Raw genomic sequence first — 21,694 nt, 5'->3', positions numbered from 1 at the left:
GTTTCTTTTATTTGCAGTGAAAGTAGTGCAGCAAGCTTCAGTTCAATTCATGTGGAGCATATTGCCTCATTGATTTTTTTTTAATGATTCTGATACAGTCTTGCTTAGTACATGTTATTAAAATGCTACTGATCACAAAAGTAGTATTTCTCCAATAATAATTCCACTGTGCTGTGTGGTTTTGAGCTTTTTTTGGTGGGGTTTTTTATATGTAATATTAGGATAGCTTGTAGATTCCCTCAGACTTGCAAAAATCATTGTCATGTGTACTTCTGTTTGTACAAGAAAAAAAATCTGAAAGCTCTTTTAGACTTTCTCATCTCCCAGTGATTTCAAGTGGTCTGCCTGCACTTATTCCAAGTTTGATTAATCTCTTGTAAAGATAAATGGTAAGAATTTGAAATAATATTTTAGACATCAGTGCCTTGCATGAGAGCACTAATGTTACCCTATCCCAACTGGATGCAGTTTGAGTATGTGTACAGGTTCCTAGGATTGTTGGAATAAGTAGTGAACCTTGCTTTTAAATTTGTTTAATATTTGTATTTTTTGTACTTGTTCCTTCTTTGCAGAGATGTGTATTTCTGAAGCTTTAAGTTTTCTGTTTGTTCTGAGTTAATGCAGTTTTGTGAATGGAGAATAACTGTACATTTTGATAATTGATTCAGAAAGTACACTGTCTTGATACAGCTACTTAGAAATATCAAACCAAATGAGAATTTCAATTGAACAGAGTTAATTGCAGCATCTCCTGTCAAAGAGTTTTCCTCTTGGTTAAGAGATCTTTGTACTTCAAATCTTTGAAATCTGTGGTGCTGATATGGAAAGCTTCTTGCACATCTTTCCTACGCTGCCTTTTTTTTAACTAACCTTTAGACATACAGTTTGACTTGAAGTTGCTCTTTGAGAGGCATTCTTTTAGCAGCCATGCCAGCTTCTGCTGCTTGATGCTGCATCCTTAATTGTGCTAGTGCAAGTGTTTATGCAGCTGCTCATTAAAGTGTATCAGGGAACCGAGCTTAGTTAAGAGTAATCAAACTTAGTTACTTTTGCCTTACTGCTTTTAACTTGGATCATTTCAGTGAGCAGCTTTGCTGAATGGCCTGCAGTCATATTGATGCAAGTGGGTGGATAATATTATGCTAGGAATGAAAGATGTTGCTTTTAGCAACTTACAAAAGGAAAAAAAAACCCACCCCAAAACACAACAACAAACCAATCCAGCACAATTCTTGCTTACAATAGGGCTCTTTACCTCCCTGCTTAGAAGAATGTCTGTTAGACAAAAAAAGAAAAAAACTAAAAAACCAACACAAAAAACCACAAAAAAACCAACCAAAAATTCAAAGTTGTATAAGATTTGTATAAATGTAGAACCACCTTCTTGCAAACTCCCCAAGAAATTAAACAACTCTGTAGCAGCTTAGATTTTTCCAGACTTGTTGGTTATGCAAGATCTTTCCTATTTGATAGTAGTGGGGAGCTTTTATAGGTTTAGTAATACTATGTTAAATGCTGAATAGTTAGTTACCTGAGCTCTGCTTGTGTCATCCCAAGCACCATATAATCTAAGAACATGAGAGTATTCAGGGTGCTAGGGCTAAGGGATGGCCTCATTGCTGTCTATAACTATGCAATTAGAAGTTACAGACAAGGTGGAATTAGACTCTTTTCAGAGGTACCCAGTAGGATGAAAGGCAGTGTATACAAGTTAGATGGATTCCAGTTATGATTTTGTGATTTTTAAACCTCTGGAAACACTATAGCGTTTCATAGCAGCAAGAAAATGGATTGCTCTCCCTTACTTTTCAAACTGAAAGATTATGGTATGCAAATGGAGTGTCCTTTTAGTGCTGCTTATTTTGTTGATCTGATAACTTTTACTGAAGCTGTAGTAATGTGTCAGGATGATGTTTCAGTGTACTGCATATCTGATGTGAATATATTTTTTTTTTTTTCTTTCAGCAAATTTGACAGGCCATGCAGAGAAAGTTGGCATTGAAAACTTTGAGCTCCTGAAAGTTCTTGGAACAGGGGGTAAGCTGTACTCTTTTTTTCTAAGTTGAACATTGGAAGCATTACTTTTAAGCATAAATTTTTTCTCTAGCAGAAGCTTTGGTAACTGGAACATTGTTTAGGAAAATAAATCACTTTGGTATTGCATAGCATAATATCTTTTTTCTCCCTCACAAATATTGTGCAAAATTGGAGGTCACATGTTCTAGCTTACACCACTTTTGAAGATGCATTTTTTCAAAAAAATGGAAGATAAATGGCTTGACATTTGTGACAATTTAGTACAGTTTGTGAAAAAATCTTATCTAAGTTAAGCCACGATCTTGATAATTTCATTAGATTTTCAGACTACGTTTTCACAAATTTCTGGAAAAAAAACAGTAATGTTAGTACATTATTGAAAAGGATGCTCTAACTATGTATGTGTGAGGGCTGGCATTGGCTCTAGTAGTCTTTTTCTATCCTATTCAAATCCCAGTACTACTTAAGATGGAAAATATTTGCTGTTGTATTTTGGATTTCAGCACAATGTTGGAGATTTGTAAGATGATGTAGGATTGCTGACTAACGAACAAAAAAGCTTTGTTTCCCCTTTCTTAAAGGGATGCATACACAAACTGAAAGTAATGACTTTTATTTTTCTTAGTGTGTTTATGCTTTTTCTATGTCACTATTAACATCAGATGCAGTGTTGAGTAGATTGGGATAATCATGAAGGTAGACTATCATCAAGGTCTGTAGAAGCTTTTAGTTATGATACTAAATTTGGGGTGTTATTAGCCATTAATGGCTAGCAGTGAGGCTATAATTGCACAAGCTGCTATGTCACTGAAAAGAGCAAAGGGTTTTGATTTTCACATTTAGCTGTCATATAGATTCTTTCCTAAATTCATTAAGCTGTTAAATCAGCTGAGAATAAATTCAAATTTTTAAAAAAATTACTTCAGAAACAGAAAAATATAACAGGCTTAAAAACCTCAACCCTTGCTGTTAAACATCAGCACTTGGTGGTAGAGGCAAGGAAGCTTTTAATATTCTTAAATATATGTTCCATATTCATAGGTGGAAGCAGCTGTGCTGAAGTGGTCAGTATTAGTCTGAGTGGAGTTTACAAAAATGAAATTACTTATTATGCATTTATGTGAGGATGTCTCTCTCCTGCTGATGGAAACATTGGCCGGATTTTTAATTATATGTGTGTATGAAAACCAGTCCCATATTTGAATTTTTCCCTTTTCCCTTACCACTACCATTAGTCTGAGATCACTTTAAAATTACTTTCAAACTCTTACATTTGGAATACAAACTAAGTTTTGGTGGTCAGTTTTCAAGTTCAGACTAGTAGTAGCCTGTCTTCCTCCTACTGTCTTTAGGCAGTACCTCTGAAGTACTACTTTTGCTGTTGTTAAACTGTCATCTGTCATTCATTGGTACCTTCCATGCTGTCTCTTCTTCATGAACAGATGAGGCAAATTTCTCTTGGCTTGGCAGACTCTTAATCATAGCAATTAGTCCTTAGGCTCATAGTGCAAAGCCATCCTATTCACTCAGGTTAACAGGGTAATTTTTGAATGACCTCTTTCAGAAAAGGCTGCTTAATGGGTTGACAGTGGAATTGACTGTGTGTATATGTGAAGAAAAAAAAAGCTGAGGAAGCATGCTTGCCTGTCTTCATCCTGTTCTTGCAGTCACATTGCTGCAGAAACATCTTCTGTCTTAGTAGGCTTCAAACTATTTCAGGAACTGATTGAAAGATTCCCACTAACTTTAGGAATCCAAGGACACCTTGGGTATCCTGGAATGGCATTTGTAGGAAGAGTAGTACTTGTTTTGTCAAGGAAATGCTGGTTGCACTTTTAAAAATATGTATTTTCAGTCATAGCCCGAGGTTCTCTCTTTCGATATCTAGACCATCAGGGCAGTCAAGAAGTTTTGTTCAGTTTTAAGCTTACGACAGCTAAGACAAGTGCAGTAGAGGTGTCAGAGATTGCTGTTTGCCAATTTCTGGGCAGCATTAAATGCAAATGACCTGGTCAGAAAGGAGCTAGTTCTGTTTGCTTTTGAGGAAGTGACCATTGTCAGTGTTACCATTAACATGGAATTGCTGAAAACAGGACTTGAATGGACTTGACGAGGTTCTCTAATTGCTTGGCCCAAGACACAGTCAGTTTACACTTGCATCATCCCTGACAACAGTTTATTCTTAAAAGCCTCCAGTAGTAGAGATTCTGCAATCTTCCTAGATGTTCTTGCTGATGATAGTTTAATTTCCTAGTTTGAGAAGCATTCTGGAGATTGCAATAAGCAAATATCCCCTTTCATTCTTGCAAGATGTTTTTCTGAAAGAACATTATTTCACGATAGGATATACCTGTGTTAAGGTATTTCTTCTGTAAATATCATCCAACAAAAATTTGATGCAGGTCTGAACACCATCTTTACTTCCAGTATATTTCTATTTGTTATGGTCAGAAGAGTTTCTGTGTCCTTTTCATTGACTTGGCAGAGCAGAGCAGAACAGAAGCTGAAGGAAGATACTGTCCATTTGGCAGAGATGATCCTGAAATGTTCTACTGTGAAATAAATTTTTGTAAGCATTGGGACTACTGTTACAGAACCACAGAAAACTTGTACAAATTGACTCTGGTGCTGCTAGTTTAATGACATACAAACACATTTTTACAAACTTAGTTTTTAGGAAGTTCTAGAGCTACCTTATCAATAGCAAGAATTATTGTGCGAGTGCTCCATCTTAAGTGCCATAGACCTTGCAGTATCTGCTGCATGTGAAAAGTCTGGGGCTATACATTCAGTTATTTAGCTATCTAACTGACTATATGTCTGTCTTTGCAATGTACCTTGCTTTTTTTTCCCCACAACTCCCAAAGCAGAGAGGTTGTTTTTTCAGAAAATTCCTAAGACACTAACCACCTGTTTGCATGCAAACTTTGCTACAAGATCTTAAATATGTTGTCATGAGTTGTGGGGTCCTGTTAAGCCCAGAAACTTCTTATTCTTGTACTTGAATTGAGGTTGGAGGGGTGAGTATAGCTACTCTGACTTCTCAGTTCTTTGTTACCAGCGTATATGTTTACTTGGGGGAATGAGATGAAGCATAAAGAAAACTTACATTAGTGTGATTATAGCAAGTCAGAAATATTTAGAAGAGCAGGCTCTTACTGCAGACTTGCCTTCAGTGATACTATGCAAAGGTAGGGCCTTATTTAGAATTTGTACTCTCTTGTACAAAACTGCTTGTCTGCATTTTAGTTGCTGTCCCTTAGGCCTGTTCTCACAAAAAATGAGAAAAATTCAGAAAATATTTGCATGCCTTCTGTATTGATAGTAATGATCTTGTTCTGTAGTTTTTATTGTATTAGAAAAAGAAAGGAGGATATTTTCTTCAATGTATATCTAGTTAATTTTTATCTGTTTATACCTGGCAATCTAATTATGGTGAAGCTATATGCCATCTCTCTCAACAGTAACTGCCTGTTGGCTAGCCTGCAAGTTGCAGGTGCTTATTAGTTGCCTTTTACATTTCAGCCAGAAAAAAAGCATGGTAATTTAATTATTTCAGAAATTTGAAGTATTTCAGGTATTTTTCAAGTGGTGGTGTGTGTGTGTGAGGCTGATTTTTGGGTATTTTTCCTTGTCTTTTTTTTTTTTATTCCTTTGTTTTTAATCAGGCCCTATAGGGAAGGCAGGATGATTCCTGGAACCTGGAGACCTCTTCAAATACCCATTGTATCTTCATTAGTAACTTGCCCCAAAATTATGGGCGGGATAATAAGAGAAAACTGTGTTTTCTTGGTTTCGGGGTGTTGGTTTATTTTGATTTTGAGAACTACTCTTCCTTTACGCTAGTAAATTCTGTAAATTGATCATGGGGCTGGGGGTTGAGGTCATCTTAGACAAAATGATTCACAGAGACAAGAGGGATGCTAATGCTTTTTTTGGGAGCAGTTTAAAGAACAACAAGGAAGAGGGCATCTGGCCTCTGTTTCATGTTGTTGTTATTTTTAGGCAAGAACTCTACTCTGGCAGTGAAAGCCTTATCCTGGTGTTAGCTTGTAGGTATTATTGATATTACTGTAATATAGCTAATGCTAAACGAAAGCTATGATGCTGTTTTAAAATTCTTCGCTGTAGTTATGCAGCATGCAAAGTGTTTTCAAACTATCTGATAATTAAATGACCTACAGTAATGCAAGGCAGAATATATTGAAACCTCACAGTCATATTGTGTTGACTGTAGATGCTATTTTAACTAATGACAGTATTTTAAGTGTAGTCTGTTATGAAGCAACTGGAATGACTAAAGATGATACAATATGTTAAATTAAGTGATCACTTGTTTAAGTATACAAAACTGTTGCTATTACATATAGACTTGGTGTTGGTTTCTTTCAGGTAACAGCAGTGAAAGTTAATTTAAATCTTCATTTTTGTTTTATCTTTTAAAACCCCCACAAAAATACCAAGGTTATTAGAAATAGTATCCTTGTGTACTGATGTTTCTTGTGATTATTCATTTTTTTTGGTGACAATGTTTTCTTCACACTATGGTTTGCCATAATTTCATAATTCTTTCATTCCTTTATGTCTGGTTTGTTCTTGTATGTGCTCAATTAGAAGCATGCTTGTTGTGTTTTGCTTTTTGGTGTTAAAAGAACATCATAGTATACATGTTCCTCTTTTGACCTGAGCCTCACAGGAAAATACAAGGAAGCAAAAATCTGAGTTTGCCTTTTTAATCTGAGTTGGATCCTTTTATGTTGTGTTAAGGAGCTATTAATAGAATAAACTTGCCCATTTGAGTCAGTAAAACAACATAGATGACAGTATGCCACTGCTAAGAAAGCTATTAAAAATGTACTTGTTGCTCTGGGAGCAAATTACTGCTTACTTGACTTCTGACTTGCCTGTGTTCTACTCGGTATATGCTTTCTGAAATGTCAGTCTCTTTTTGTTTTTAAGTCCTTTTTTCCTGCTGTCACTGTATAGCCTCCCTAATTTGGAATTTTCAGATTTCCTGTCCACTGAATTAGTTTCCAGCTGTCCCTCCTATCTAGTTAAAGCCTTTTTCCTGTAACACAGAAAACTAGTGTCTATTCTATAGAACAGGGTTATGTAGCAGCAAAGAAATCTAATTGCTTCCCAAAGCCTCAAAGGGAACAGCAAGAGAAGGTTGCTGTGTTGGTGTATGTATGCCCACTTGGTTTATTTGCTTCATTTTTTGTAAATGCGTTTTTAAAATTAAAAAACATTAATGTAGAGTGCATTCTGGGTCATACATTTTTCTGCACGTTGATTATTCCTTTTTTTTACTCAATTGTTGCCTCTCATGATTTTAATAAATGCCACTTTCACTCAGTCTTTCAGCTGTGCTTAAGAAGCAACAATACAAGTGGTTCCTGAGCATATGCTCTAATAATACAGTCTATTGCTTGAACTGTGGTGCACTAATGAAGACAAAAATAGTTAGAAACAAGAATATAACAGCCATATATAAAAGAGAATATTTTATACACGATCTTTTGGAATTAAGTGCTTATACAGGAAGGGTATTCTCCTTATGTGGAATATACTTAGAATCTGAAAGGATATATTCATATGAAGGGAAGAAAACTGGTAGGATGAATGTCAGATTTAAATAATCAGCTCAAAAATCTTGTTATATAAGAAGGTATAATGAAGTTACATCTAAGAGGTCAGAAAGTATTCTGATAAAGTTAAGGCTGAAAGCAAGTTAGATCTTTCAAAGCATATTGAAGAAAATATAAAATATTCTCATAAAAGGAGGAGAAAGAAAGAAGTGCGGTTACTCTGCTCAGGAGAGTGAGCCAAAATTAGGCAATGTCTAAAAATAATTCCAAACTCTGGTTAATACTTTACTCAGTTTTTGCTATGGATAGCTATAATGAATGCTGAATGGAAGGTGGGATGGATAATCAGAGACAGAGTTGGGAAATAGGAAATTTATTTTTCTGTATGGAGAGCAGACTGAAAAGTGGGGACTGTGTTCAATCTAAGAACCTGGACATATTTGTCACACTCATCCATCAGAGACTTCTGAAAGAATCTGGACATTAGAGATCTGTAGCCAAGATTCTTACTGGAACTAATATCAGAGGTGGTTCAGTATAACTGGAGAGAATAGCAAATGCAATCTTTGTTTAAGAAAGAAAGCAGTAAGAAGATGATCCAGGTAGCTGTTGGTTTATTGTTCTGACTGCATCTGATTTCAGCAGTATGCAGTGCCTTCAAAGCAATTTTGAAGAAAATTTACCTTAATTTTTTGTAATAATTACTCAGTGTAGATTGTCTTAGATATGAGAGCCACCTTCTAAAAACTCATTTTCTTTAAAACAGAAAAATAAGTTAGGCTGTATTGCCTGCCATACCTATTTACTTTAACTTTTTTTAAAAAGCCAAGGGTAAAAAAGCACAAAAGCAAATGCTGACAGAAAGTACATTTTAAGATGCATCTGACCCTCTCCTGTCACTTTCTGCCTTTCTTATTTATCATCTTATACTCTCTTGTTCAATGGGACAGGGAACTTGTTCTTGGGGAAATAATGATGTTGAAAAGAGTTCTTGCCTATCTAATATTTAAGGAAGGGTGACAATGCCTTATCTTTGACAGTTTGGTGGTAGACAGTAAAAAATGGAAATACTTGTTCAGAATGCTATTATTTGATCTTTATTATTATTAAGGATTTTGCTTGGCTCCTTTTTTTTTCTTTCCTGTTTTTAGCTGCTAGGGCTGTATGCCTTTCCAACTTTGCCACATCCCAGTTTTTAATTCATGTGGACAGATACCTGCATAGTGAGAATTCTGCCTCCAAATTCTTTATAAGAATAAAGTGCGGAGGAAAGAGGTTATTAGGCAAATATCATGCAAGAATACAGTGAAATTTATTCAGATCATTAAATGTTTTGTACTTCTGTGCCTTTTCCTTTGTTGTCTCATGATTATTCTTACACTCACAGTAAAAAAGTAATTTAAGAAAGATGTGTAGCTTATGTGAACACTTGAAAACATTGCTTTAAAACTCTCTGTATACAAACATCAAGTCTTGATGGATTTAGAAGTCCACATAAACCATCCTGTGTGCTATAAACAATAAGAATTACTTGGTTTTTTCTCTGTAAGAAGAGAATGGTGTCATGATGCAATGGCTTAAAGTGCTTGCCTTTCTATAGAAAGAATAAAGTAGCAAAAAATACTTTATATTTTTAATTAGTTGTCTTTCAGCAAGTGTGTACTTTAGAATATTCTAATGATTTGCTGAGTTGTTAATTAGGGTAATGTGTATTCATGAAAAAGGCAGAAGTGAAAGGAAAGTTCAATTCCCAATTAAATTTTTCTGCCTCACAAATTAAGTGGTAATTTGGTATAAATTACTAGTATGAAACCTCTTATCTTACAGGCCTCATATCTGTCAATCTGCAACTTAATAATTGCTTTTTTCTTTAACTTGACACTTTTATTTTATTCCTCTTAATAAACTGCAAGGCCTGTCTAACATAGTTTGTGTGTGTGTGTATATATATATATAAAAAAAATGTGATTATAGAGTCTTTTAGTTCTTCCATAATTTAAAATATTTTTAATGAATTTTGGGGGTGAATATTTGGTGACTCCATGTGTGTTTCTTTATGGGGGAATATGTTGCTGGCTAAATATTTCTGCCTTGGAAGTAGTTGAGATGTGCATCAGATTTTATGAGAACGAACATTAAAAAGTGGCTGAGAAGTTAGAAAAGCTTTTCTGCGGTAAGATTGTCAAGTAAGGGTATTCTCGCAATTAATTAGCTTATGTGCCTTCTTGCTGCAACTCAAAATGAATGACTTTTGCAGTGTTGTCTTAAGTAGATTTCTCGTGGTGATATCTGAGATTCTGGTGCTGAATATATCATGAGTCATTTGATTAAAATAGTGCTACTTAAGATTTATTCTCATCAAAACTGCTGAGAATCCTCATCATTCTGTCAGTCCTTTTCAGATTCCTAAAGAAATAATTTGTACCATGGTAAAGCTTTATGTTGCGGATTCATTTATAACACCAGTATAGTTTCTAGAGATTTCCTTACAACTCTTACACTTAATGGATAATTTTACCCTATGCTGTATGTAAGGCTGTAGTAAGTGCTGTTAATATGCTACTAGTATTCTGCCACTTAAGATGCATTATTGTGTGTTTTTGTAAAGTGTGATTAAAGATACAGGTAGCAAAGTGTTAAAATCTAGGGGCCTTTATTTTGATTTAGCTTAAGTTTCTGTTCTCCCACACTTGATAAAACTACCATTTTCCAGGAACCTAAGGAAACTTCTGTATAATACTCTAAAGCAGGCTTCTCAGAGAGGCACAAGGAAGTTCGGTGCTAAGTTCCAGCTGAAAATCAGTGAAAACTAAGGGGCTGCTCCCTCAAGCAGTTGAGAAATGCAAGCTAAGGCTGTTCCTAAGTGCTGTTTTTGTTCTATGTTAGTAGAATGCAGAAGTATTATCTACATTTTTAGAGAAGTAACTCCTTAAAAAGATGAACTTACTGCTTTTGGAAGCAGTTCTTGAAAACCAGTGCTTTCAGCAGGAGGGGTCTGTTTTTGAGATGCTAAAAATAAACATCCAATATTGGAAAAGTAGGTTAATAACATTAAAATTGTGTATATGCATGACAGTATTACTTTGGTCACAATATTTTGGTCTGTATAACCTTGATTCAGACCACTTCTGCACATCATGACAGAATTTATGACCCGTAACTATTTTACTAAAGTATTTTTTTATATCTGTGGTTATCGATTTCTTGATAACCAGTTGGTGACCATTGAGCCCAACTTAGAATGCTTGAGATCTCGTAACTACAATTAGAGTTGAGGAATGCAATATAATACTGAACATCTTGAAAAAAATTGTCTCCCAAAGTAGAAAGATATGTTTACACTAACCTATTCTGACTCTTATTTGCCATTCTTGAGAGAGTTGTTGTGAAAACTTCTTTTATGAAAGCTCTTATTGAGAGTCATGGGTTCTGTAAAGAAAGCAAGCATGATTCCTTAGGGTTTGATGAGTCAGGTTGAGAACTTCTTACAAAGGATTGTTCATTATGTGAGCAAAACCACTTCTGTATACTGAATAAAGCAGATCTTGGTTGTAGAAAAAAAATCAATGTCATTTGGTAATTTAAAACTCTCTATTACCTGTCTTGAAAAAAACAGGATAAATCTGGAATTACATGTAATTACTTACTGGGAGCAGTGTATGCTATAGCATTTTTAAAGACCGGACTAAATTTGAGTGTCTTGCATCAGGACAGTATACCCTGTCTAGTGTATTTACAGGTTTGAGATGCTCGAGCATTCTTTTTGAGAAACCAGTGTGAAGATAGTTACAGAGGTTGGACGAAACATCTAGCTGATGCAGTTTTCTGTCTCTCGTGATGGCTTAAGGAGACCCTACAAGAACATGGAGAAGGCATACAGCGGTGTTCCTTAGTGAACTTGTAGCAGCCTGCAGTTTGGGGTCTGCCTGAGCCAGAGATTCTTTTCTGTGTTTAGCAACACTTGGTATACTTTCCTCTCCCACAAGGATTTATATAATCTTCTTGAACTTGTCTACATTTTTGACATCTGCAGCATAACGTAACAGTAGCTCCACAGCTTAACTGCGTATTTGTGAGTTTTGGGCAGTTCTTAATCTTGATACCAAATGATTTCGTTTGTTACCTTAGTTAATTTCTAAAAGTAATAAAATTGTTCTTTACTTACCTTCATATAGTTTTTTATTTTTAACTGTCTAGCATCATAAGTACTCTACTTTTTCAGAAAAAAAAAAGTCTTAAGTGTGTTTAGTTGCCTTCATAATGAAAAAAATTCTTTTATGCTTTTATGTATTTTTTTAATGTTCTCTTATACTTTTTTTTTTTCTGATGGGGGGGTGGTGGAGCTGGGAACAGAAGAGAGGAGAGACTGAAATAGTGTGCATCATTCAAGATAGGACCACACAAAGGTTTCATACCACAGTGTAAGGGATTTCTGCTTTTGTGTTGAAGGCTTGGGGGACAGTACATACGTGTTATTTTTTCCCTTCAATACTTTCCTTGGAGTTCTACTGTTCTATTTACATATTGGTTTACCACTGGTGTTTTCTAATAAGGTTTTTGTGGTAAGTCCAGGTATTTTATTTTTTTCCCTTGATTATAACACTGTGTACATTTAATTGTTATCCTGCTTCATGTGGATTACTCATTTACCTATTTGGAATCTTATCTGCCATTTTATTTTTCAGCTACTTAATATTTTGATACTGTGGTACAGTTTTCAGTGTCAGCTTTGATTTCTGTTGTATTGGATAATCTACTAAACCAAGAAAATAGTCTTCCTCACTGTTCATATATGACTGAATCAAGCAGAGTGAATTCTTTTGTTGACCTCCTTTCACTGAAAAAGCTGAATATTTTTAACCTTTTGGGGTTTTTTGACTGCTAATACAGTTCCTCATTCATCAGAGGACTCTGCACTCATGACTGTTCAGTGTTTTTAAGACCCTTTTGTAAGGGAACTTAAGTACCTTGGAAATATAAATAAGTCAACCATATCATTGTTCCTTACTCCTGATTCTTCTGAGCAATTATTAATATAAATAATTATTACTGTCTTCAAAAGTAACACATTTGTTCACATAGTATCCTGTTTGTGTATCTGCTAATTCTGACATTTACTGTTTCTACAGGTTTGCCTAGTAGAGGTATCAAATTTCCTTCTGTACAGTTCCCAGGAGCCCTTTTTATTAAAAAAAAAAAAGGGACACACACACAAAAAAAAATGTCTACACTTGCCACTTATTACTCCAGTATGGAGTGTATTTTTAACTGGATATGAGAATAAAACACAATAGATTCAATGATTTACAACTCTGGAAATGCTACCTTTTGGTCCTGGTGACTATTTCTTTTACTGTTTTTGTTCAGAAACCTTTCTTCTTGAGATAATTCCTCTAGTTTACTCTCAGTTTAAGTTCAGGAACTTAGAATGTTCTTATGGGCTAAATACTGATGGGAAGAATTCATTGGCTTTTCTATGGGTTTTTAGAACTTCAGTGCTATAAAACCAGTAATGAAAGCATGTAAGTTGTGCAATATGGGCAAACTATTTTAAGGTCAAAAAGTAACGTCTTTCTTGCTCCAGACTAAATTCTAAATTCTAGGTATGGGAGTTTTAGGTTATTACAAAGGAAGAAATCAGCAGTGTTTAAATTAGTTTTAAAATACTGAAACTATTTTCCCCACTCTTGTTTTATGTCATTAAGGTTGTTTGGTTGAAATTTTGCTCAGAAAATCTCAGTCTGAAACAAAAGAAGTGTTCTGGAAGATTGTAGCCGGAGTGCTTACTGTTTACCATAACAATGAATAATTGAAAATAGTAATGGTATCAGCCAGACCTGTAGTATGAGTACATGACTTTCTTTTTTTTTTTCCTCCCCACTTTTTCTTTTTTTAAGCCTATGGGAAAGTGTTCCTAGTAAGGAAAGTAAGCGGCCATGATGCTGGAAAGCTGTATGCCATGAAAGTACTGAAGAAAGCAACAATAGTTCAAAAAGCCAAAACAACTGAGCACACAAGGACAGAACGACAAGTGTTGGAGCACATTAGGCAATCACCATTTTTGGTCACGTTACATTATGCCTTCCAGACAGATACAAAGCTTCATCTCATTTTAGGTGAGTAGTTGTCAAGACTCTAGTCTTGTGTTAAAAAAAAATAAATATATATCTGCCCTTTTATCTCAATGTTTTGTAGGTTGGTTTTTTTCATGTGGTTTTATGTACTGTATTTGGAGATTGCATGAGACACCATATAGGAAGTAAAATACTGTTAATCTTCAACAAACAGAAAATCCACAAACACAGACACTGAACTTCAGTGTGCTACTCTGACTTGGAGGTGGGAGGAAGTATTATCAGTGACTTATGTGCAGCAAAAAAATGTATCTGACCTTAAGTACCTAAATCAGAGAAATAGTTTCTTGAACTTACCTAGAAGATGAAATTTTGATTTGCACTTTTTAAACCATTATTATATACTTCATTAGTTTTCTACAGACTTTCAAACTGCTACCATGAATGAAAAAGTTCTTAATTTGTACGAATGCGGGCATTAAAGGGATTCCATTTCTTTTTCTTTACGTGCTGCCTTTGTGTATGTGGCACAGAGGTTATTGGTAAGGAGGGACGACAAACATGACTTTGTTACTGGGATTAGTTGGTAGGAAAGAAGAAAAAAAGTACAGAAATATTTAAACAGCAGAAAGCCCTGTCATTCAAACATGCTGCAAGTTTCACTCTAAGAACAGTTGTATATTGTCCTCAATGTGATTAGTGTTTTTGAAATGTCATCTGTCTGAGAGGATAGGGCTACCTGTCACTATGCTGATGAGTTAACATGCTGTTTTAGCAGTGAAATGCTGCAAACTACAAGGTCATATGAGGCAGGGTTTTTTTCTGAACAAATGCACTTATAATGTGGGCCATGACAGTTAATGGTTGTGCTTTTGTTTATTTCTGGTCAGATTTCTTACAACATTGGGATTTACAAGTTGTTGTTATGGTTTCCTGCTGTAAAATGCTGGTGAAAATACTTGTATTGTGAATCAGTTTCTTGTTTTATGCTTTGTGATACTTCATTTCATTAAGTTCTACCAGTAACTTTCATAAATCTCCATTTATGAGATATGCTTGATAATGAACTACTGTATAGCAAGCCTTATTAGGATGTTCTTCATTGCACTTATGTCCTTACCATTTTGCTTTCCATCTTGATGTGGAGAGCCACATCTCTTTCTGTGGCATTTGCAAGGCTGTCAGAAGACTGATCAGAAGCTTTCTTAGGGTTTTCAACTAAGATAAAACTTCTGCATGTGTGTGTTTCTCTATTCCCTACCATTATCCTTTTTCAGGACAGCAACATTTTGCTGAAAGACGCTGAGGGTAAGGAGTTAAATTCATTTTGCTTTGTTCCCCAGTTTCATTGTCTTTGAAGAGTCCTGCCTTTTTGAGGAAGATGAAGGTTTTTTTCCTGATAATGAGAAACACTTCAGGAGCTAGAAAAGAATATTAAAATCAGCTTTCAGCCTTACTGCTCCAGGAAGCATTTGCTGCCAAAACTTTGTTATGAAACCATTTGACCTTTGAGTATTTGAGATACTTGCATGTTTCAATTTTTGGATATTAAGAGGCAATCCACACATTTCTGTGCTGAAAGTAGAGCTTGGTTTGTAAGGCTTGGTACCACTCTAAATTTAGAAAAGTTTTAACCTTTCAGATCAGCAGCAAATTTTGTTTGGTATATAAAGATGGATTTTTAAGAAAATTACAAACAATTTTAAAGACTGCTTACTTGGAGTATTTAAAAAAACTGGAAAATGAATTAACAGTTTTATGCTTGGATGCAGAATACATTTTTGTAGTGAATTATTTGAACATGTAGGTGGTCTTTTAATTGAAGTACAAGTTTTGCAATTTCTTTTAGCTCATAACTTCCTTTTATTGAACCTTTATTAACAGGCTGATTTAGATATTAAATTAATAAAATGTTATTAATGTTATATGAATCTACACCACTGGCCATCAATTCTTAGGAAGATGTTCTGTGCTTATACCTTAGTTTTAGATACTGCAGTGAGGAGCTCAAGCTTAAATGGGGTATTCACTAGATTCCTTTTGAAAATGGGAGTTGTAAATTAGTAAGGATTCTTACAGAGTCCTCTGACTAGGACATTAAAGAAATGTGTAAAGTATTGTCATGGACTGGAAAATGCTAGACACAAAGTTAGAAATATATAGATAGCTTTGATTCCTTGATGTTAACTTTTAATAATTACGATAATCATATTTTAATTTTTTTGTTTTACATTATTGATTAATAATTTAGAAAAATATTGAAAGATTAAATGAGACAAAATGTGAACATGTATTATAAATATTATAGTACTATTATTTAAATCAGATATTTTTAGGTAGAGTGCAGTTTAGATCCCACTAGAAATATTTTTAAAAACCCCAGCAAACCAAAACAAAAAACACCTCATACCAAAGATGGATGTAGTTACCTAAAAATAAATATATAGTAATAGCGAAATTTAGGTGACAACAATAATTAGAAGGTCAGAAAAAACTTTATATAAAGGCAAAATTAAAAAGCTTGGCATCATAGTCTCGTAAGAGTCAGAGGAGGGAGCCTAGGAGTTCTGAAGAACCTTGCATTGCAGATAGTACAAACTGGGCATATGCTCACCATAAAAAAATGTTATGGTGATGTTTAAAGCAAGAAATGCAAAACTAATGTATAATTAAAGGCATTTTGGTTTGGTTTTTTGCTTTCCCACAAAGCCTACATGAATCCATTCTCAGAATATCAGCTAGGGCCAGAAAGGTCCTATTTTCCTTCTTTTTTAGCAGAAAATGGGGCTAATTTGTGGGGTTTTAAAAAATACTTTTAATCACTTTTTGTAACAGTGAAGATGTCTTCTACCTAATATGGCCTAAAGCTAATTTATAATTCCATTGGGCTTTGCACCCTCCCTGACCAAAAAACCACAAACTGTTTGTTGCAAGTTTTTTATGTCTCATTATGTGAGTCTTTGTAAATCAGTCCTCTGATCTAGTTTGGGAATTTGTGTTTCAGAGACTTCTGAATTTTTGGAGAAACCAATCTCTGCCTTTTTTTTTGTACCTAGTTGAACTTGGTGTATGAGTAACATGTCATTTCAGTTTCAAGAGGCTTTAGAATTGGAGCCTTGGTGCAATATTTAATACAATTCTTTGCTGTTGAGTTATATAGTCTTAGAATTTAGTCTGGAACAAGTGCAAACATGCAGCTGCATTTCTGCCAGATTTCCAGAATACAGGGTTTGGAGTTGATTCCAGTTTTTAGGTTAACTTTAAGCTGTCATTGAAAGAACAAGTATTGTATCAGTGTGAGTACTGGTTCTATGGAATGCTTGTCACAAGAGGTTAATCTACTAATACTTAAAACAAACAAAAAACCCCAAATTCCTGAGCTGTCAGATGAAGTTTATATTGAAGTAATTGATAATATTCCCCCACCCCACCCCCATTGTCAGTGATGCATTTGATCTAGCATCAAGAATTCGAAGGCTGGTTGTTTCATTGGGCTTTGGTTAATGTTATAACCTGAATAGAATTAGGCTTGTTCTGCCACTCCTGTGGCAGCTTTGGTTTGTATGTCACAGTCCTTAGAACAGCGCTTGGGAATTAAGCTTTTACTGGTACTAAGTTAGCAGTTCTGATTAGAAATATTTTAAAAAATTATTTCTGTTACCTTTTTCTCCATGATTAGAATGCTGAGATTTTTTTGGAAGAAAGCAGTTGTAAAATGTGGATTATTTATACTTTTTTATAATTTCGATATGCTTACTGATCTTGGTAAATCTTCCTTGCGTTGTTTGTTTCTGGTAATGCTCCTTCCCAAACAGAGAACGGGAAAACTAAAAAGAGGAGACAGATCAAAATATCTGTAACTTGTATATATGATTTATCCTTCAAAGTATTAACTTAGAAAAGGATTGGACTTTTTTCATGGATTTGTGTATTATACCAATGAATCTGTAGAAACCACATGCAAGAAAATATTGAGTAAGATGTCTTGGGGCATGTTCCCTGCTCTGTACATGTAGACCTGAAATACAGTATGGGGGCTATGGGCTTTGAAATTAATGCCTTTAGTGTACACTGCTAGCATAAACAGGTCCAAATCTAAAATGTTTGTGTTGCAGTGGAGCTCTGTCATAATAATTTTTTCCCCCTCCCTGAATGTGAGAGAACCCTTGTGTCATAGCCTGCAAAGGATGAAAAGTGTTGTTTCCATGTCGGAATGTATGTGGAAATAATCTCCTTCAGTGAGTTTTGCCATTAAAGTTCCCCTTGCAAAGAGTATAATTTGTAATTGTCCATAGTTTATTATTTCACCGAATATGTTTTCTGAATTGCCTTTCTTTAAGTCAGTCTGCCTTGTTGCTTTTAAGTATTTCATTAGTGTACAAGTATTCAGTTTGTAGATATCATTTGTACTCCTTACTTTTCATTCCTAAACAATGAAAAGTCTGATTTTGCAAAAAATAATCTTTATAATTTGGGAATATTTGAGGCTATTTTATGGGTTTGCTGCTTATTTAAAAGTTGGTTGTGTTCTTCCATCCGTCCTTTAAGGAGGAAATTGTGTGTTGTACAATGTGTTGAAATATTACTGAATTACAATAAATAACATCTGATCCCAGAACATGTTAGTTAATAACTTGCAAAGTACCTATTAATATTACACTAAGAAAATTAAGTTGTCAGAAAGTGAAATTAAAAGGTTATTTGTTCTACTTTTTAGACTACATAAATGGAGGAGAATTGTTTACTCATCTGTCGCAGCGAGAAAGATTCTCAGAAAATGAGGTGCAAATTTACATTGGGGAAATTGTTTTGGCACTTGAGCATCTCCACAAGGTAAAGTAACTGTATTCTACTGCTCATTTTGTGGAACTGCAACTGTATTCTTTTCACATCATATAAAGTTAGTGAGGAGAACTTATTTTTTAGATTGCTTTAAATTCAAAGGAACTTGTCTATTTTGTCTGCAGTGTGTTGTTATTGACAAATGATTGTTAATTTATAGTAATCCTCATGAAATGGTGTATGTCAGTAAAACTAACTTGTAGTCAGTATGAACAGGGTTGGGTTGCACTATTGTTCAGTTCTCCTTGGTTTGATACAATTAAACAGCAGAGATCTGAAATTTTGATGTAACTTGTAGATATGAAAAGTGTTACGGTTTTCAGAGGTAGTAAGTAGATTTGTAGACTATTACAAAGCACGTATGGTCTAGAACATATGACAGAAGTGTCCATTTTCATTCTTAATGAAAGCTGAACTGAGTTTTGCACACCACAGCAAGTATTCAGTCACTTTTAGATTCAAGGGATATAGTATGTCCTTTAAATTTAAAGACATTAATGCACAGTGTAGTTTCTGAAAATTTTAAAGTCATGCAAAGGTATTTCTTCAAAGGCATTTTTAAACTGTTCTTTTTGAGGTGCAACTTTCAGGTGTCAGATTACCTTCATATTTAAATGGATTCAACTGTCTCATTGGTGTGGTAATGCTGATTTGGAAATAGCTTTTTTTTTAATGTTCTGTTTGCAGTTGGGGATTATATATCGGGACATAAAACTTGAGAATATTCTCCTCGATTCTGATGGCCACGTGGTGCTCACAGACTTTGGTCTGAGTAAGGAGTTTCTTACCGATGAGGTGAGTATTTGAGTCTTCAGTAAGTGTGGACAGAATCCAGCAAGATCAAAGTTAGGTTCTGTCTGATTGAAATCAGAAACCCATTTGAGAGGGGAGGAAAAACTGCCTACTAGATTCTTAATTCATAGAACAAAATCTAGTAGTCGTTTTACTGCGTTTTGAGCTTTCAGTTCATTTGTCTTTGGTCTGCCAGTGTTGTCAGACACGTCTGTCTGTTCTAGTTTTCCCTGAAATGACTTCATGCACCCTTCTGCTGCCCTTTATGTGAAAAAGGAGAGATCCCCATAAGTCTGAAAAGCCGCTAATGTTATCATTTTCAGATGCCTTGTTAAAAACTTGACTGTGCTAATACTTTGCAGTGACTAGGCAAATGGTGTGCTATGACTCTTCTTTCTGCTAATAATAATTAATGTATTATTATCTTGTCTTTCTCATGTCTTTGTGTCACTTGATAAGCTTAATTGCAAGCTTTTAGGATAAAAGCTTATCTCTTATTAAATACATGCATAGTATCTAACATAGTGATCTCTGACTGTTGATGTTGGTTGATAATTATTTGTAAAGTACAGTTTTATGTCCAAATACACTTTTTAGATTTCAGAGTGTTGAAATTGCACAGGCTTTTACTTCTAAGAGAATTTAAAAATGGCTAATTTTTGGCTTTCACATCAGGTACAGGGGTATTGAAATCTGGGATTGCAGATCTGAAAGTCTTTGTTAGAAGCAGCAGAAGGGTTTTCTAAAAATAGATAACTGGTAGTTTCCTCTAGAATATTTGCATTTCAAATGGAGTCTGGTAGGATTTGGGAGGTACCATTTTAAGAGCTATGAAATGTTACTTTCTGAAGCAGGGAAATAGTGCAGATAATATCAGTATATTCATTTTAAATTACGGCATGAAACCAAGGGGAGGTTCAACTGGCATGACAAGGGATTAGCAGCAGCTTGCCAGACCAGTGCAAGAGAGGAAGTACAGAGAGATGCAGTTTTCAGCAGGAAGGAATGATGGTAAAAGGTGTGGCTAGGGAGAGTAGGACCTCCTCAGAGTTGTGAGAGAAGCTATGTTGGGCACAAGAGACAAAGTACATGGAATGGTACTACTGCACTGATGTGCAGGAACAGTCTTGAGCCTTTGAGCTGAAGTTGAATGAAGGTGAAATTTTCCCTGTAATTAAGAAGGTCCTGATTCATTATGACGTTCTTAAGTCTTAAAACAGATGGTTTTAGGAAATATACTTTTTTTGTTATTTATGCTCACCTTTGGAATGTCATTTACAAGCAGTGCAAGGAAAGGGGAGGACTTGGGGTCAGCATCAGAGATGCCTGTCTGCTTTTCCCACACTCTGATTCGATTCCTCTTTCTCCAGTCAAATAAAGCAGTCTTGCTGCTTGGTCATTTATTGTTGGTTCATCTGACTCTAATCCATTCTGTTTTCAGTATATACCTCAGAAGTCTCTTCATTTAACCTTTTTTTCCCTTTTTCTCATACTCTCTTTCACATTTTATATTTGTCTTCCCTGTCAGAAAAGCTCAACATTTCTGTTATTTCTTTTAAGGAAAAAAGTAATTGCTTTCCAAATCTAAGAAATTGTCTGCACTTGACTAGTTTTCATGTGTGTTATTGTAATTTAGCTACTGATCCTAAACATGATTAGAATGATGCATTTACACATAGAAGTTGATATTTCATACTATTTTATCTGTAGACAATTCGGCTACTACTAGAACACTTGCAATTTGCATTACAAAAGATACTTAACTTACACTTCTGAACTAATGTACTTACAAGAGGTAAATTTTCCCTGTTTAACTGCATAGCTTTGTTTAAGTTCATTGGGTAGCACTTTTAAATAAAATTTCACAACTTCGTGAATCAGATGTAGCATTTGCAATTTAATCAGAGCAGTATGCTTTCTTTTCTCCCCCTTTCTTCACGCTTCTTCCCTGGCACACCCTGCTTTTTGCAAGAACTTTGCATTTAGAAAGTATACTTATCCAAGTGGAATTTATTCTAGTAACCTCCCCCCTCTTTAGACTGTATTTTCTGAAAAAAAAAAGATATATTTAGGTTAAAAATGTATAAAAATCATCAGCAATTACAAGCATGTATCATGTTTAGAATTCTTATCCGAGAGAATTCTTATCAGAGAGAATTCTTTACCTTGTATTTATGAATTTTGGATGCTTTTGTAGTTAGGGATTCTTGCTAGGAAACATCATAGCTCAATGTTTTCATTATCCCTGCTTTAATCTGATGGTTGTTAAATATTTCCAGGTACTTGAGCAAGTATAGAAACTAATAGAAGGTGTTTTATAATAAAAAGTGTGTACTATTTCTTGACTATAATAACTATAGC

At 34.8% G+C, this 21,694-nt stretch overlaps 1 protein-coding gene across 5 annotated transcripts in view; it reads left to right on the top strand.

The window, feature by feature from the left end:
- RPS6KA5 (ribosomal protein S6 kinase A5) overlaps positions 1-21,694 on the top strand; it is an 81,736-nt gene that overhangs the window by 10,713 nt on the left and 49,329 nt on the right. For 3 of the 5 annotated variants that reach the window (XM_056345541.1, XM_056345544.1, XM_056345542.1), the window contains exons 2-5: positions 1,966-2,037; positions 13,523-13,741; positions 18,417-18,532; positions 19,229-19,336. In XM_056345541.1, the coding sequence (XP_056201516.1) occupies positions 1,966-2,037; positions 13,523-13,741; positions 18,417-18,532; positions 19,229-19,336 (515 nt within the window). Of the gene's footprint in view, positions 1-1,965; positions 2,038-13,522; positions 13,742-18,416; positions 18,533-19,228; positions 19,337-21,694 lie in introns of those variants that run through there. The other 2 variants (XM_056345545.1, XM_056345543.1) reach the window with 1 other exon arrangement.

The sequence above is a fragment of the Falco biarmicus genome, chromosome 7 (genome assembly GCF_023638135.1).
Source record: "Falco biarmicus isolate bFalBia1 chromosome 7, bFalBia1.pri, whole genome shotgun sequence".
Classification (NCBI taxonomy): domain Eukaryota; kingdom Metazoa; phylum Chordata; class Aves; order Falconiformes; family Falconidae; genus Falco; species Falco biarmicus.
The sequence above is the reverse complement of the archived record's forward strand: the minus strand, read 5'-3'. Positions and strand labels throughout refer to the sequence as shown.